Below are 17,537 nucleotides of genomic sequence, written 5' to 3' on the forward strand. Positions count from 1 at the left end.
CAGACACACACCCAAAATCTCAGTCTGGACTTTTTTATTGCAGAGGCTCTCAGCACGATAAAGTATAAGACGTAAGAGAGATCCATCATAAAGAAACGGGCTTACAGACAGCCGTGGAATCCATCAGTCATTTAGGTCACGCAATGTACACAATGGATGTATGACATATGCACAAGACGGTCAGTGAGAATCTTGCACCTCGGTCTGGAATTTAGCACAGTTTTCTGCCACACATACACATGCAAACTTCTTATATTTTTTTATACACAGCTAGATATTAATTCTATATAGCTAACCTTAAAAGAAAACTTATTTGCATTTTTACCATTTTGTAAAGACAATATTATGTTTTACAAGAATATTTTTGTTTTTACAAATAAGAATGCCTCCCATGGGAGGTTTTGCTTGGATTTGTCAGGTTTTGCTCACTTCCAAATCCAATGTGCTCAGTCAAACACTAAACATACAAGAAAGAATTAGACACTTTCACAGCCATCAGACTTCAGATCTATAAGAATGTAAAAATAGCAGTGCCTTTTAAAGTATGTGATAAGCAAATGACGCAAATGTAAAGCCAAAGGCAGCCCAGTACACAGCTCTTACCTACCACATTCAATGCTTCAATCACTATAGTAATACACAGTCCTTGTGTGAACCAGAGCGGTAATGAATAGCTTTTGTATGGGTGGAGATAGGTGGTGTATTTAAGGAGTAGGAAATGGTGTACATCACTGACAAAAGCCTATACAAACATCTCAAACCGATATGCAGAAAGATTCAACGCACTTCCTGAATCTGTTTAAGCTAACATAACACTTTTGTGAGATGTGGGACGTCCAAAATGCCATTGCTTTCAAAAGTTAATAAAAGATTTTAAATTCACAATAAGCATCATGTGTTGGTTATTTCTCAGTTGGACAGTGAAAGCCTCCAGCGGTGGGTTGATTGGGTAATAAACTCAAGAATAAAATAATAATGCACAGCTTTCTTTGTTTTCAAGATCAACAGAAAAAGAAAACAACAAATTAGGAATGCTTGCTTGAGTTCTCAGTGGGAGCTTATATTTTTCAGCACGACAACACATTCGCTGCGAGTTCCAGAATGGTGCTCTACAGAAAAATACAAACAGGAGAAATAAGGAAAAAGAATTGGAAGGTAAAGAAACGAATCAAGCAAAACGAAAGGTTGTCTCAATTTACTCATCCTCAACTTATTTGCCGTTACATTTTCCATAGACACAAGAGTAGAAACAACCCAAGAGCCATTACGCAGCTCTTGCCGATGGTTTATAGTGGCTGTCTGCCCACTCCAAAAATAAATAAATAATAAGTCCACAAACTCAAAATGTCTATATGTTTTGTTACACAGAAATATAAAGCAGCATATGAGTTTGCAGAGACATGGGGGGAGGAAAGAATCTTCATATTTGGCTGAACTATTTGTAAAATATTTCTCAGTCATACGCAGATCTTTTACAAAAAAACTCAACCCATGAGTCGCAAAACAATGAAAAGCTCAAAGCAAATTCAAATCAGAATGTCTGGCATTCTGTTGTAATCGGAGACATATACTTTCCTGTCTAGGTATTTGAATGAGTCATAAATAAATATAAAAGCATCGAACTAATAAAAAAAGACCTGAAACACGATAAAAACGTCACTGAATTAAATCAGTGGTGGAGCCGGAGATGTGCTACGGAGTCATGTATTGTATTTAATGTAAACCAAAGGGATAAAAGAAAAACGGCTATTCGTGTCTTACAGAGCCACAGAGCGTCCCATTTTGGATGTTTGTTTGTTTGTTTGTTTTAATTAATGTGTATAACAATTTCACCGCAAATACAAATATTGCTTAAGCATTCAATAAAACACATCTTAAAAAAACCAACAACTCAGTGAAACATAACAAACTCGTTCGATAGGAGATAAACGTTTTTACATTTCTTATTAAACTGCAGCTCCAGATCGTCAGCATCTATAGACCTGTCTGAATCTAAACAGACTAAACTACAGGCTCTACACAAATCTTGTAAATACATGCTAGTTTCTGAGGTGTCAGCCTTACCCATAAAATCTGCAGAGTCAAATAGCTCTCTAGAATAACAGACTAGTCCAGACATCAAACAGCACTGAATCAAGCAGCATCATTGAATCAGCCTAATGTTTTTTAATAAACTGGAAATATAATAAATACTTGTGTGATGTCAATCATTAGCCAAAACCAGTCAAAATGACCTTCACTTTAAAACAAAATGGCCAAGTACCCCAATTGTTACCCTTTATTGATGTCTGATCATTAAATCTATAAATAGTCCAAATTCTGTGAAATATAAGTGTTTTTTTTAGAAAAGTCTACAGTACTACCTACCATCTTTTGATACGAGTTTGTGACTGATAAAAGAACATGTCTTTGCCTAGTCGTAGAATATTCTATGTTGTAAAGACCATAAAACAACAGCCAACAGAATTGCTTTGAGTTTTATTTGGTATCTGCTCTGCATTTCTGTAATGGGCACATCAAATACAACTGAAAACAAATACATATTCCAAATGGCTTTGAGATCACCAAACATTTCTTGTAAATATCAGATGCAGTGGGGTTTGTGCCAGACCCTTAAGTGAGAGACATGAGCTCAAAGGTTTGTGTGTGTATATTCCGGTGCGAGTTTGTTGTTTAACATCGGTTCTGGATCATTTACACATGGCAAATACAAACAACTCTAATGTGAACCAGTCTGGTCCAGAGCTGTAGTTCTGAAACTCACGCAAGCATCTACACCCTTGGACGTATAAATCGTGATATGCAATGGTGATAATATAACACAGTCAAGGACGCAGGCTAAGAAAAAAAGGAAATGTTATGTTTAGTATGGTAAAGTAGGAAATATTAAAACACAATGTGTTGGCATTTTGAGTCAGACAGCCTTCTTCTGTTTACATTAAGGAAATGGCATGAGTTGGTGGAAACAGCAGGCATTTCGCACTCTTCCAGTATCCATAACATTAAAGAGTTAACATTAATTTCGCAATGCCATAACATTAAAGAGTGTTAGAAACTCAAGAAACAACTCAGTTAGCGAGTGCACGTTGTAGGCGTGTATAAATAAAATCTAAATACTGAAACTATAGTAAAAACTCCATAGTAAAAACTCAACCTCCAAGTCTGTCCCATGAATTAGTACCAACTATCGCCCCAAAAGAAAGGTTAGAGTGTTTTTCAACTATAAAACAGGAATATTTCATTAAATTTATAGCAACATCTTAACCTACAACTAGCTTATTAGACCCCATACCAACTAAATTATTAAAAGAGTTACTACCCTTTTGCTCTTTCTTACAAAATAATGACATACATGAAAAATTTCCGTCAGGCTTTAGACCGCCTCATAGTACTGAAACTGCGCTCGTAAAAATGACAAACGATCTGCGTATAGCATCACATAAAGGTAACATCTCACTCCTAGTCCTGCTTGATCTAAGTGCTGCGTTAGAAACTGTAGACCATAACATACTTCTAGATCGCTTACACAATTATACCGGTATTGAGGGACAGGCACTACAATGCTTCAGATCTTACTTATCAGACAGACATCACTTTGTGCATTTAAATGGGGAATCATCAAATCTGACGCAAGTAAATTATGGATTACCTCAGGGATCGGTTCTAGGACCCCTGCTATTCTCATTATACATGCTGCCCCTTGGAAACATTATTAGAAAACATGGTATTAGCTTCCACTGTTATGCAGACGATACCCAGGTATATATCTCATCAAGACCAGATGATTCCTCCCAGCTATCCAAATTGGCAGAGTGCATCGATGATATAAAACATTGGATGACCTGTAATTTCCTTCTTTTAAATTCTAATAAAACAGAAATATATAAAACATTGGATGACCTGTAATTTCCTTCTTTTAAATTCTAATAAAACAGAAATATTACTTATCGGACCAAAGAACCGAATATTTCGAATTATAACCTGCAAATCAACCCTTCCCTGGCTACACATTAAGTATCGGATTGACTTTACAGTTCTTTTAATCACTTATAAAGCCTTAAACGGTTTAGCTCCTACCTACCTAACATAGCTTCTATCACACTACAAGCCATCATGCTCTCTTAAGATCTCAAAACTCAGGACTTTTGATAACACCTAGAATAACTAAATCCACCAAAGGGGGTCGAGCTTTCTCATACGTAGCGCCTAAACTCTGGAATTGCCTTCCCGATGCTTTTCGAGGATCAGACACACTCGCCCAATTTAAATCTAGATTAAAGACACATCTTTTCAGCCAAGCATTCACTTAATGCAAATATGCTAAACAAACGACCGGGAGACTGCTGACATTAGATATTATTTACTAGAATAATTTAACTTGTTATATTAACACCATGCAATGTGTTTTACCTCTTTTGTGATTTTCGTTTTTCTCTTATTTTCCCCTGTAAATCTGCTTTGGAACAATGCACATTGTGAAAAGCACTATATAAATAAAATTGAATTGAATTGAAAAAGTTCGTTTTATGGCCCTCACTGTTAAATTTTTAAGGATGGAGGGCAAGTACTATATATTATCATGACATACAAAAAAAACTAATTACAATATTAAAACAAATATTGTATTACGTCTTTGAGAGATCTTCACAAATACACACACACACACGCCAGAAGGTATTTCAGTATGTGTCCGAAAAACGAACCAGCAGAGAAGATTGCAGAAGTGCAAAATATATGGTCGTTTACCTCACTTTCTCCACAAAGCACAGCTCTGTCACAAGCATCGGGCAAAAAAAAATCACATTTACAGGCAGATTCTTTTCCGAATGGCCCTTTACAGAGGTATCATTTCCCGAAAGCTATAATTATCTATCTTCCGCAGCAAATAATTGTTAAAGAAAAAAACCTACAGAGGGAGAGAAAGAGAGAGAGATTCCTGACAAAGCAAGAGTGAATAGGATCCACTTTGTCAACCAGGATTCATGAGAATTATTTCCCACATTTACTTACCCTCATGTCATTGCAAATCTGTATGACATACTTTCTTCTGCAGTACACAAAAATGTCGGTAACCAAACAAGGCCTTAAATTGACCCTATTGAAACGGCATCCACCTCATGAGTTCAACAATCTTCATCTTGATTTTGGCATCAAGGGTTACATCATTACTATATTGACTACATACACAACTTAACAATAAACAATATATATCCACATATTGACCACATACACAACTTTAATGTGATTCATAAGCGAATGCTGAATCTTTTCAAGACAGACAGTGACTTGAATCCGATATGATAATCAGACTGGATTTGTGTGCAGTGTGAACAGGAAGCTGGAAGTGACTCCATGTAGCACACACTAGGTCAGATGACATGGGGTTGCCAGACAACACAGTTCACAGATCTCACGTTCTGATTGAAAGAAAAATACATACTACTCACAGCTCCATCATGTGCCATGTGGAAACACTTAAATGCTCTCACCAGCTACCAATTCAAACCACACCACAGCATTTCCAGACGCACCCAATATTATCTGCAGTCTGGGTCGCTGACAGGAGCCATACCGAGCCCCCCCATACTAAACATCAAACTCATCCATGTTCAGCCAACTAAGACTAGAAAAGAAATCCTTTAACATAACCATAAATCCGGCTTAAAACCATAATGAAGCTTTTTAAAATACAAACAGTCTGACTTGCTCAAGTAAGCAACATCCGAAAAGGTAATATTGTAAACATATTATACAAATTAAATGTTATATGAAACAAAATAATAAATTAATAAGAATAATAATAATGCAACAATTAACTGTTAAAATACTATGACATCATTACATCTCATGCAATATTGAAAATGAAATGTTTCTTATGCTTTTTAATTTATTTAAATGTATTATTTAAGGTAATTTGGTAAAAAATGTAACTATTTTATTTTGGTTCTAAACTGTTCATGGAAGTCCAATGCATCGTGGGATACAGGACTCCATGCACTGCTCTCTGTAGTGGCTCATTAGGCATTCCATACATACTAAACGTTCACATACTGTGAACGTATACATATCTGTACTATAATCACTTTCTATTCCTGTATAGTAAACAGAGCAAAGTAGACTAAACTAACTGCAGGGCTTCTTATATGTTAACTTTGGAGGTGAGGAGTTAAACGAGGGTAGGAGGTTTAAGAAAAATACACATCTAACATGACGGCGGGAGTTCATTTGGAAAGGGGGGTTGACCACGGGTGCAGTCTCAGGTTAAAATCACACACCTGGACGTTCTCACAGAGACCGTGCATAGCCATTCCATTGTGCGAAATAACTTAATTCATTCACCTTCATGGGAAAACATTTACTGCTGTTTGGGCCTTGCATTCTGTATGCGATGCACCTCGGCAACAGCATTTTAGCAATTCTCTACAAACTAGCAGTTGTTTTCAATTTACAAACTGCTAGAGATTGTTATCAGAGAGATTAAAACAACAAGGCACAGGGCAGAACTGGCTGAACCTGATACACATCTTATAACTCCATCTGAGCTGACAGAGTTTATTTCCTTGATCTTTGCTCCATCCCATGATGCAATGCAGGCCGCAGCAATGCAACGGTGCGTCTGTGTCATGCTGTGTGTTGGGGACTATGTTCTACTATGTTATCCTGGGAATTTAAGCAACGCTATGTAACACACAGCTTTGACCCACCAAGGAATTTAGGGTGTGCATGAAATAAGAAACAAAAAAACATCCAACATGCAAGCCCTGCGCATGCCTATTGAGGAAATTAGACATCCAAATAAAACTTATTTCCAACACAATAAAAATACTTTAATATTACAGGGAATGTGTTTTATTAATTTTCAACACTTTGAGAGGAAAACATTATGTAAACCATAATATACATGTATGTATGTATGTATGTATGTATGTATGTATGTATGTATGTATGTATGTATGTATGTATGTATGTATGTATGTATGTATGTATGTATGTATGTATGTATGTATGTGTATGTATATATATATATATATATATATATATATATATATATATATATATATATATATATAAAACACGTAAAACATTGCAAAAGCATATAGCGGGACTATGTGTTGGGTACAATGTTCGGAAAATTATACACAAAACTGTGATAATGAGATCAGATCAGAATACAAATACGGAAATCTTTCTTGTTCTAGTTGAGCTAATTTATTGTCCTAGTTTTGCCATGCGTTTTGCCAACAGCATTTTACACAAACAAAAGATATTACTTCTTACAAAATGGAATTGAGAGCAAACTTTATTGTGGACACAAACAAACAAAATTATGGATGAAACCAAACCAAACTGAATATGGGTCTTAAATCAATACCTCTGATCACAATAATTCACAAAAGCTTAACGTTATTGCAAAATGTTAAGATTGCTGTGAAGCCTGCGGACAAAGACATAATTTAAGAAAGCCATTGTAAAAGATCTTGGTTAATGTAAAAGCACTGACTCAATACGTTTAATTGAAAAAAAGCTCTGCTTATGCCACGGTCAACCTGCCCTTATGTTCACTAACAAAACCTAGTTTCTCTCAGGAAGGACATTGTGCAAGATGACAAATAACCAACAAATCTAAAGACTGGGTTAAATGCCTGTTTAGTCTCATACATGAAGCAGCTTGTATGTATACACCATTCTGCTTCTGTCTTCCACAGATAAATTACTTCCATGTATTATATCTGGATGCTGTTCCACAGAGGTCCTTTCACACAAAAAAGATATATGCAAATACTTCAGTGCTTTAAGATGAAGCCTAGAGGAACAAACAAAGCTATTTGAAATCTGAATTGAATGACTTAATCGGTTTGTGTTCGATTGCTAAATAGTCAACTTTCTTTGGCGAAAAACAAAAGAGTTAAGCCAAAAAAGTAATTTTTTCATCATTTACACACCTCCAACACAAAGAAAATGTCTTAAAAAACATTAGACCTCGACAGACTCATCTCCATTAAATTTGTAAAAAGCACCAATATATTTTAAGTATAAGGAAACGAAATTTCGGTAAACTATGCCTTTTAAATGAGTCCCTTTTGGTAATTCTTAGTTTTTTTCTGGTTACGGTGGTAATCTCAGGGATAAAACCACAGAAAGTGCTGTCTTCCCACTTTCACATTATAACATTGTTATGAACTTCAAATGAGAAAACCCTACGGCTGAAACTACAAAAAAAGAGAAGTGGAAATTTTCTATCTTGATATTATGCTGATTTCTAGAAACTGTTGCCCTTAAAACTCCAAACAATTCTCGTGAAAAGCGGTTTGTTTACGGGACACGTACAGTACATTCCCTTTCATTTTAAGAACAAGCGTGTGTAACTATCTAAAGAGGGAATGTACACATACACAGTTACACGCCACACCAAATGAGCTCCACGCCACAGAATGCATGAAGACAGCTGACCATTCCAGCTATCCCAGAATGCCACACTCTGCAGGGGATCAGAGATAGGCTTTGTGTGCGGGAGAACAAGGTGCACAGGCTAGGGTTGGTGGGTTTACAAGGAATGTGACCTAAAAGGAAGCTCTGTACACTGTTGGGGAGGTCAACAGCGGTCACACTTACCTGATAGGCCAGCGGGGGTCCTATTTCATTTTAGGGATTACAACAATATGGCAATAGTGATCAGATGTACATGAGTAAATGGAAACTTAATAAGAGAGAAATTCAATTGCGTAACACTAAGAAAACTAATCCCCCCCACATGTCACAGGTCATCTTGATCAACATATTACTTAAGTAAAATCAGAAGAGACTCAAATTGCACAAATGCTGATCGAAGTGAGGATTAAATCAATAACAACCTAATCATTAAAGCTATACCAAACACAGCCTTCTCAATTATACGCAATCTAAGGAAATGGCTCCCTCTTGAGGCCTTAAATGCGCATAACTTTAAAGTATAAGCAGTTTCATTGATGTTTCCAATAAATAACCTATTTAAAAGGAAAAGTTGAAACATTCACACGGCAGTTAAAAGTGATTACATGTATCGTTTGATTGTGTCACTACGGTAGCGATCACATACAGTAGAGTTCGGATCAAGTAATAGTAAAGCAACCGGATTCTTCTTGTAAAGGTGGTCAATTAACTCACAGATCCGGAGATAAGAGATGTTTGTCAATCGATTGTAGATCCAGTTGCTTGCTGTTACCGGAGCTGCTTCCATCGGTTTGTAAGATGCCGTGCTATACACTTTTTAAGATATCAAAACAAACGCGTTCAAAGAAACTGGACGAAGACGCCTCGGTGGGCTTTCTCGGTTTATAAAACGTTGAGGATTATGAGCGCCGCCATCTTTGATTTAGTCTACGTTACGGTTACAGGTGTACAGACACGATGTTGGCAATCAAGCAAAATCGTTAAGACATTTGTGAATTATCGATTTATAAATTTAACTAAACATTTTTGTAAGGAGGATGCCACACACAAAACCTTCATAATTCCCATTTAGTGTACGACTTTTAGAAGTGTCATAACGGGGATTTGTCTAGAGAATCTTTCGCGGTTTTTTGTTTTGCTGTCAATTACGCGGTTTTAGTCGATGAAGCTATATCGCGATACTGCTATGAAAAATATTAGAAATTCTTGCAAACATGTTGCTTATTACTCCCATATTGTGCACATCAATTTTTCATGTTGCCAAAAAATATATATAAAAATCACACTTCTATTCCAATTTGCATAGATGCAATGTACAGAATGGGATTACCCATTTTACATTCATATACGATTATATTTTATTCAATATCAAATCATTCGGTTATTTTACATGGCACGAGAATAAACATGATACGTTTTATAGTTGTTGGTTAAAGAAAATCCTCCAAATTAAATATTTTGGATTAAATAGGTTTCCCTAGAAAGCATCAGAAATATGAATTTGTTTACCTGAACACGTGATCTCGGAGATAAGCATCAAGATTTTATTTTCACAATGTCCTCAATATTTATGTTCACTATTTTACTTTAAGTTTAATTATATTTTAATTAATATTAGGTGGATATTAACGTATTTGATAACATTTACGTAAAGTCACTGTATACACAAATTAAAGGAACACCACAGAAGTGAACTGCACAATTTTATTCAGGCACAAGAGGGAGACATTTTGGCTTAACACCATTTTGGCAGAGTCAGTCTTTCAACATGGACAGACATACAAACTTATATACACATACACCCACGTTCAACAAGGCCACAAAGTCCCTTTATAAAGTGCTTCGTGTCAAGTATTACCAGAAAAATTCTCCATTCTTGCAAAGCATTCTTTGACCCCGTAAACAGAAAGGCGTCGAACCTTTCTATGGCTGCGAAATAAAATCTGCAAACAAGCTTACAGGGTCACGTACTTAACAGCAGAATAAACTCAGTCGCTCCTGAATTGGTAGGATTTTCAGTTTAGTGCATTTTTAATGTAGCTACTTTGAGTTACAAGTGTGCATGTAGTATACAGTAAAGCCTCAAATAGCCATTTTGAAAAAACCCAGAATAAACCCATGTAAACTTTCAACAGCAAATCTTACGTTGGCCTCAACACTGACTTTGAATGAACTTTCCAACATGCAGTTGCACCATGCGTAACCAAAAGCGCAAGTGCAGTAACTGGAACCGTCGATAGACCCAAAACACCCCATCCTTTTTTGTGCCTATATTGTAGAGACCGATGTTCAGTCCTGGTACAGCAAGAAACCGGAAAAGGTGCTGTATTTCCAACTGCTGCCATAGATGGCGCCACGATGAAGCCGAAGCCACACCTGGTCTCCCTGGAACACCTGTAGCACAGCGTGGTTGCTAGCGGTCTCGTGATCCGGAGCGCCATCATTAGCGTATGCGGACACCATCACCTCTTCGTTGCGCATGAGGTTGATGTACAGTGGCACGCTAACCGCCAGCTTCAGGATGTGGAAGATGAAGACGTAAGCGCCCGAAGCTGGGCAGGTGAAACGCCCGGTGGCAGTGTCGAACATTTCACCAATATTGGTATGCAGTTGGTCGAAGGCGATTGGCTGATCCAGAGTGCCTGGTGCGAAGTTGGCAGTGCGGGCGGCGGAGTAGGCCACGCGGAGTTGGGCAAGCGGGTACAGGTGAACGGGCATTAGAGTGTGCGGTCCCTGAGAGGGTACCTCCATTGGCGCAATTGAAAGTGTGTCGCTCATTCCAGAGTCGAACGGATATGCTCCCTCTCTGTCCGGACTGCTCACCTGTGATGAGTCGCTCCAACCAGCTGTAATAAAAAAAAGACCATCGCTTAATAGATGTTTGAATTTATTTAGATGTTAAACTGGATGAATGCCACTTCTCACATTTCACGTCATTAAAATACTACTACTCATTTCCATCTTTGCACCAGCATGTACTGAAAATGGATTGATTAAATATTTTTACCACTGTTCCTTTGTGTTGCTGTGCCTCCACTTTGTTTGAAGTTCTGCTGGTATCCATTTTCCTGTTACAAAAACAATTCTGTTTTATATATATATACTGATGAATGGATGAAATCTATCAATTTAGTTTTTTTGTGTAAGGACAATGGGGACTTTTTAAATGAAAGAAAGTCCCCATTGTCCTTACACAAAAAAACTAAATTGATAGATTTCATCCATTCATCAGTTTTTATGACATTTGTAAAAGGCCCAATATTTACAAACACTGAATGTAGATCATTTTAATTCAGACATTAAAACCCACTGTAAAATATTAGCTGAAATAAGCTATTAACTGCAAAAAAAACCTTTAGTTAAAACATCTTACTCTAGTCACATAAAGGGAAGATGCAGGGTCTCTCTGTGTATGGCTCTGGGAAATAAAGCCCCCTCCTGGAGAGCGTAAATTCACTCGGTGAGCCTCATAACCTACAAGTTGAGTTTAAGACAAAATGATTCTGCAAAAATTCACAAATTTAACTTATTTTTGAACATCTACGCAGTTCATTTAAATCAAAGTGTTATTGTAACATCAATATCATTTTTAATACATCCATTTAGCATTTTATTTTAGGCCAGGCTACAAACAATAAAGATAGCACTTTTGGTCCCCAACCCACCAAGGATCGAAAAAAAAGTTGAGAAATGTAATCGTAAAACGTTGTGCAAGAGTTTCGATACCACCACATGCCCAATTAAGTTGTAGGTTCTGCAATGTCAAGGCAAGTCTAATGGAGAGAGAGTAAACCACAAAGAGTGAAACAGGAAGTGAAAGGTACCTCTGAAGCCACCAGGTGATCTGTATGAGTGATGTAAACCCCTGCCTGCACGTGTCATACCTCTCGCTGTCCCCCGGGTGTAGCTGGCCTGACCCAGACGAGACTGTTGCTGAGGGGCAGAGAACACGTGACCGCCTGAGCTGACCGGACACTCAAACTGGTACTGGCTCTCTGAAAGGACACACGTGGTCAAGCAGTAAACATGCCCACACAAAGCCAAACGGTGGTCTAACCTTCAAAGATTTAATTTTGTATGCATGCGTGTTACCAATCTGGAGTTCATCTTCAGGCAGGTTGAATTCAGGTGGCGTTTGAGTGCTGGCAATGGAGAAACTTGGGTTTTTGGCTGTTGAGTAACTTTGATGAATGGATTCAGAGAATCCACTCTCATCCGACTTAATCTCGGAGTCTTTACTGATGGGTAAAGAGGCCACACTGAACACCTGACCAAAAGACAAATGTGATCTTAACGTATATGATACGTATATTATAAAAGTTGTTTATAAACGATTTACATTGTGCTCACAGAGTGAATGTTGTGGAAAGCATTTTCTGGACTGATAGATTGACGATTAGGAGGAGTTGTAAACGTCTGCACGGATACGGGGGTTGACGTCCCATTGCATAACGTCTGCTTTTCTGCCTGACACACACACACACACACACACACAGAAATCTGGTAATATGGCAGTTTCAAGGCACTCGACAAAAATGACACCACATGAATTATTCTAGTAATTTTCTTTGTGTAAAGCTTGGACACCTTACAGGCACAAGTCTTTCAAGCATCTTCACCAGTTATAACCATTTTACATACGGGAGAAAATTCTGAGTTTCCTTTTGGCAAATTTATGATAAATCTACGGTAAAATAAATCCCCGAAATCTGACATCTGCTAATGTGGATTGTTCAAACCTGTACAGAGCTCTTGTTTTCCAGAGGGATTGAAATGGATGATCCTCTGCGGTACAGAGGTGGAGAGGTGAAGCCCTCACTTTGTTTCTAGACACGGATAAAGTAAGTGAGTGGAAAACTATGCCATGACAGGTTACAAGATCACATTGTCACTGTACCTAGTCAGTTGAGAATCATACCTGTGGTTCCTTGATGGTTTCTAGATTTTCGATTTAAAAGCAACACAATGACAATTTGAAGCATACAGCAAAAACTCCTTACTTGTGACTTCTCTTTATTGTGCAGACTGAGATCCGAGCCAGTTATAGACCGGTCTCCATTCAACAGACAGCCTTTCGGTTCTCCAGAGAACAGAATACGCAGTGGAGTGCTCTACGATTACATAAGACCTTGTTTTATCAAAAACTATTTCTGGCCCGTCACATCACAATTCAGTCATATCAAAAGATACCATGGATTCTTAATTGCTTACACGCTGGGACTGAGGCAGCATATCTGATGGACTTGTTAATTCCCTTTGTGCTGTAAATTAGAAGATTCCAAAAATGGTACTTTAACACGATATAAAAAAGACAATGTGGTTGGAAGTGGGGCAAGTGTACCTATGGGAGTAGAGGATGCAGGAGACTGACGGCCTCTCTTAGTTCGAATGCTACAAGGAGAATTTTCCCCATCCAGAAGAGACTCCTGCACCCAAAATGCAGTTAAAAGTTTAAATGAAACGTTTGCCATCCAAACAATACCCTGATAAAGAAACTGAAGTTAGGCATACCTGCATAAAGCTGAAGGATCCAGAGATCTGATCCATCAGGGACTCCAGCTCCTGTTTGCGCTGAACAGGGTCTTTAGGTAACGGAGACGGAGAACCGAAAACTTCAACAGGCACCTGAAAGCCATTAAAAGACACCTAGTTTTGTACAAAATTGTTCCTCAAAATAAAAACGTTGCAGAACTTGAAAGGCACCAAAAATGAAATTGTAAACAATCAAAACTCACGGATTTAGAGTCAATATCGCCCTTGCTCTTCCTCTGTCGTTTCTAGCAAAGACAATGTACCAAAAAGGTTTTTTCAGTTCTAGAAACAAAAACGCTACTAATGTTTTGTTGGTATGCCATAGTGTCTTCATAGACAGTTATCCACCTCTTTGGGGTCACTAATGGGCCTCTTCGTTATGGCTGGGGTCTTGGGGATTAACCCTGCTGCTCCTTTCCATGGCTTCTGCACAGTGGGCTTGGGGGCAACAAGAGCATCAGAAAACTCGATTTCCCATGAGTCTGGCGGCTCTCTTTCCTTCATTGCCAAAAACTCCTCCTTCCAACTACGGGGTGGTGTTTTCTCAACCTGACCGCACATGTTGACCTCAGATTCGACTTTATAACGTCTGTTAAGAAACTGGCATCATTCAAGAGTTACTCACCTGCTTATAGGTCCACAGGAAATTTCTTGCGGACTCACAAGCAGGTGATTTCAACACACATCAGTTTTTACCTCTTTTGAAGGCACTTCTATCAAACTCGGCTTCATCAGAGCTGAAATAGAGAAAAGTGTGTATACTATGCAATATCTTCTATTAATATCAAATCATGGAAAAGGTATTTAAAATTCAAACAAGTCTCACAGGAAAGGCTACGCTGTGGGGATGGAGGATCAGCTTTTCGGATCTCAGATTTCTCTTTAGCGTTATTTTGAAGTTGTACATGATCAAAGAAGCCACAATCAACAAGTCGAAGCAACTTCTCCTTCATGTTTTTATCTGTGGAAGAATGACAGCCATCAGCATTCTATAGTCCACTTCTGTACATTTAATTCACTAAACTGCAGTAAAGTCTGAATGAATCGCATCTTCAGTATCTTGACCCTAAAGTTAAGGATGTTATATCAAAACACCCATTAACAATATCTAACTGCATATACAGTATATAATTCAAATGTGAATGGTCTTTTTTAAGAAACATCTTGAAATAATTTAAGTTTTAAAGGCTGTCAATACTAAAATGCACGGGAATGTGGAATAAAGATGCACCTAAACACTAGACATTTAAGTTACCTGTGATTTTGGAAGTCAATAGTCAAAGTTTATAAGAGAACATACAAACGAACACTTATTTGATAGATCCACAGATTGAGCCAAAACTCACACGTTGAGCCAGCAACTGGTTTTTCTTTCCCTTCCAGCAGCTCCCAGTAAACAAGAGCAGCCTGTTCCATCTGACCCTCCAAACTAAAGCAAAAACAACAGCAAGATCAAACTAGGCTTCCCATATTAGGCTTAAAACAAGCACCTGGTCAGGACAAATGTGCATTATTTTAAACAGATTTTTACAGCCTCTATTCTGTAGAAAGTGAAAGTCAAAACAACCTCATTGAATGGTCTCTTTTGCATCCCATTAATGATGCAAGATCTAACAGACTGTCCATGTCCTGTGCAGACAGGTAACAGTGTTTTGCGTTGCAGAACTTCCTCCGGACATCTTCTCTTTGCAGACTTTGAAGGACATATTGCACCTGGAGCATCAAGCTCAGATGTGTCTTCTCCGACTCTATCCTCATCATCTTCTCTTGACGGACAGCTTTGCGTTGGGCCTTTAGCAGCTACGTTACACCAAATAAATTTGTTTTTATATATCCGTCCATAAAAAGCTTCACGGTCTGATTTCACAATTGCCACCAAGCCAATTGACAAATTATAAGGTTAAAATACATGAAGTCTTTAAATGTCATTAACAAGCATGTTAATAATAAAATCTTACATCCTGTGTGAGGGCACCAAGGGTATTCTGCAGCTCTTTGGCAAATTTGAGATTGTGGACCACCTCATCGTACTTCCCCACAGCTTCCTATAAAGTTACATGTGCATCTCGGATTTGGAAATACCCAGATTAGAGATTACAACAAATTTAATGAAACACTATTACCATTTGGTCTTCATTCAATTTCTGCCCATTCTTCATCCTTTCACTGTAGCTTTCCAGTTTCAGCTGGAAGAAACAAAAGCTTTATTTTCCATCAAGACACAAACAGTCAGGCGAAGATACAATGAGGGCTTTACACAAATCAACAATGGATAAGCAGAATGTTTTTTAGCAGTGGTTTCTAAATAAACTATTCAAAATGACATGTTTTTAAAACGAAGCACCTTCTTTTTCTCAATGTTACGAATCTTGTGCTTAAGGCAGATAAGGCCATCCTCAATATAATTTTCATAGCCGTAATACGTAGTCGTGGATGGGTTTAGGGAGAGCTGGAGGGTGGTCAAAGTTCCAGGAGAGTCAGATTTAGGGCTGCCCTGTCCCCCATCCATCTCCATGGCCATTCCTAAAGGAGTCAATGTCTCTATAGACCGAGACGGTGACAGCTGAACCATGATCTTAGTCTCTCTAAAGGAAACAGAATAAAACAGGTCAGTTTATTAGGATAAAAAAAGGAAAACACCACATTAAGTGTAACAAAGCATCCAGTAAGTAGCTGAGATGAAGCATCCGATTCGTTGGTTTACATAGGGTAGCGATATAAACGCCCCCAATGAGACTGGACATTCGCCAGCTTTAACCATGACATTGCATTTACAAACAAGCCAATTAAATAAACACAAACAGCAAAATTTCCTCGGGAAATCAACACGAAACACATACAATCCTTAGTTCTTTAATTCATCAAACAAATACCCGCTAAAACTTCTCACAAACATAAATTACGCATCCAGGTCCAGTTACAATAACATTTATCATCGCAATATTGCAAAAACTCAACTTCTGCAAGCTTTCTCTGATATGACTACTAATAATATCCAGCATCCTCTCCAAACAAGCCCAACGCCAATGTGCCACCTCCCAAACGCGCATGCAGATAACTTCAACAGGACGAATAAACCCACACATGCAGTGAATGAGAAAAGCATCCGATCCGATCTCACCGACCTTACGCGCCTCTGCCGGGGTGTGTGTGCTTGTTTGTTAGTCAGTCAGTCGCGAGATTGAGTTTGGTGGAAAGGCTGATCGTTTAAATCAAAGCGAGTCCTTCGGCGAGCGAGTACGACATGAAGCGGTGGATAAACAGAGAGGACAGACCGCGGCCGTCTCGCTCCTTTTTATGCCGTATGAGAGCAGAGGGAAACCCATCAGCTGAAGGTGCAATCATGACGTCACGCATCTCAACACGGGACTGTCCCTGCGCTATCTGTCTATCTGTCTATCTGTCTATCTGTCTATCTATCTATCTATCCTGTCTGTCTGTCTGTCTATATCTATATAGATATCTCTTTATATATCTATATAGATATATCTATATAGATATCTCTATATATATATATCTATATCTATCTATCTCTATCTCTCTATCTATATCTTGTCTGACTGTCTATATATATA

At 38.1% G+C, this 17,537-nt stretch overlaps 1 protein-coding gene across 5 annotated transcripts; it reads right to left on the reverse strand.

Annotated features, from left to right (window-relative positions):
• Positions 1-10,086: 10,086 nt before the first annotated feature.
• On the reverse strand, positions 10,087-17,266 carry caprin2 (caprin family member 2). Of its 5 annotated transcripts, none has more exons than XM_079454856.1 (21): positions 17,088-17,266; positions 16,307-16,547; positions 16,086-16,148; positions 15,921-16,007; positions 15,530-15,762; positions 15,309-15,391; positions 14,789-14,923; positions 14,659-14,699; positions 14,311-14,562; positions 14,166-14,207; positions 13,942-14,055; positions 13,772-13,856; positions 13,642-13,691; positions 13,431-13,541; positions 13,170-13,256; positions 12,781-12,897; positions 12,523-12,697; positions 12,315-12,425; positions 11,804-11,904; positions 11,438-11,498; positions 10,087-11,276 (listed from the first exon to the last, which is right to left on the reverse strand). In XM_079454856.1, the coding sequence occupies exons 2-21, from the start codon at positions 16,532-16,534 to the stop codon at positions 10,720-10,722; spliced, it is 2,733 nt and encodes a 910-aa protein (XP_079310982.1). In that variant the 5' UTR covers positions 16,535-16,547; positions 17,088-17,266; the 3' UTR covers positions 10,087-10,719. The 5 variants fall into 5 exon arrangements, with proteins under 5 accessions (XP_079310982.1, XP_079310983.1, XP_079310981.1 ...); XM_079454857.1 differs by having other exon boundaries at positions 17,045-17,244; XM_079454855.1 differs by having other exon boundaries at positions 16,921-17,231.
• Between the last annotated feature and the right edge of the window lie 271 nt (positions 17,267-17,537).

Source organism: Barbatula barbatula (assembly GCF_947034865.1).
Source record: "Barbatula barbatula genome assembly, chromosome: 4".
Lineage (NCBI taxonomy): Eukaryota > Metazoa > Chordata > Actinopteri > Cypriniformes > Nemacheilidae > Barbatula > Barbatula barbatula.

Coding starts and splice junctions, on each gene's coding strand:
- caprin2 (XM_079454855.1), bottom strand. CDS start 17,048: ATGTGTGGGTTTATTCGTCCTGTTGAAGTTATCTGCATGCGCGTTTGG. Junction 14,563..14,658: donor TAGAAGTGCCTTCAAAAGAG/GTAAAAACTGAT, acceptor GAATGATGCCAG/TTTCTTAACAGACGTTATAA. Junction 11,277..11,437: donor AGCAACACAAAGGAACAGTG/GTAAAAATATTT, acceptor TTTTTATTACAG/CTGGTTGGAGCGACTCATCA.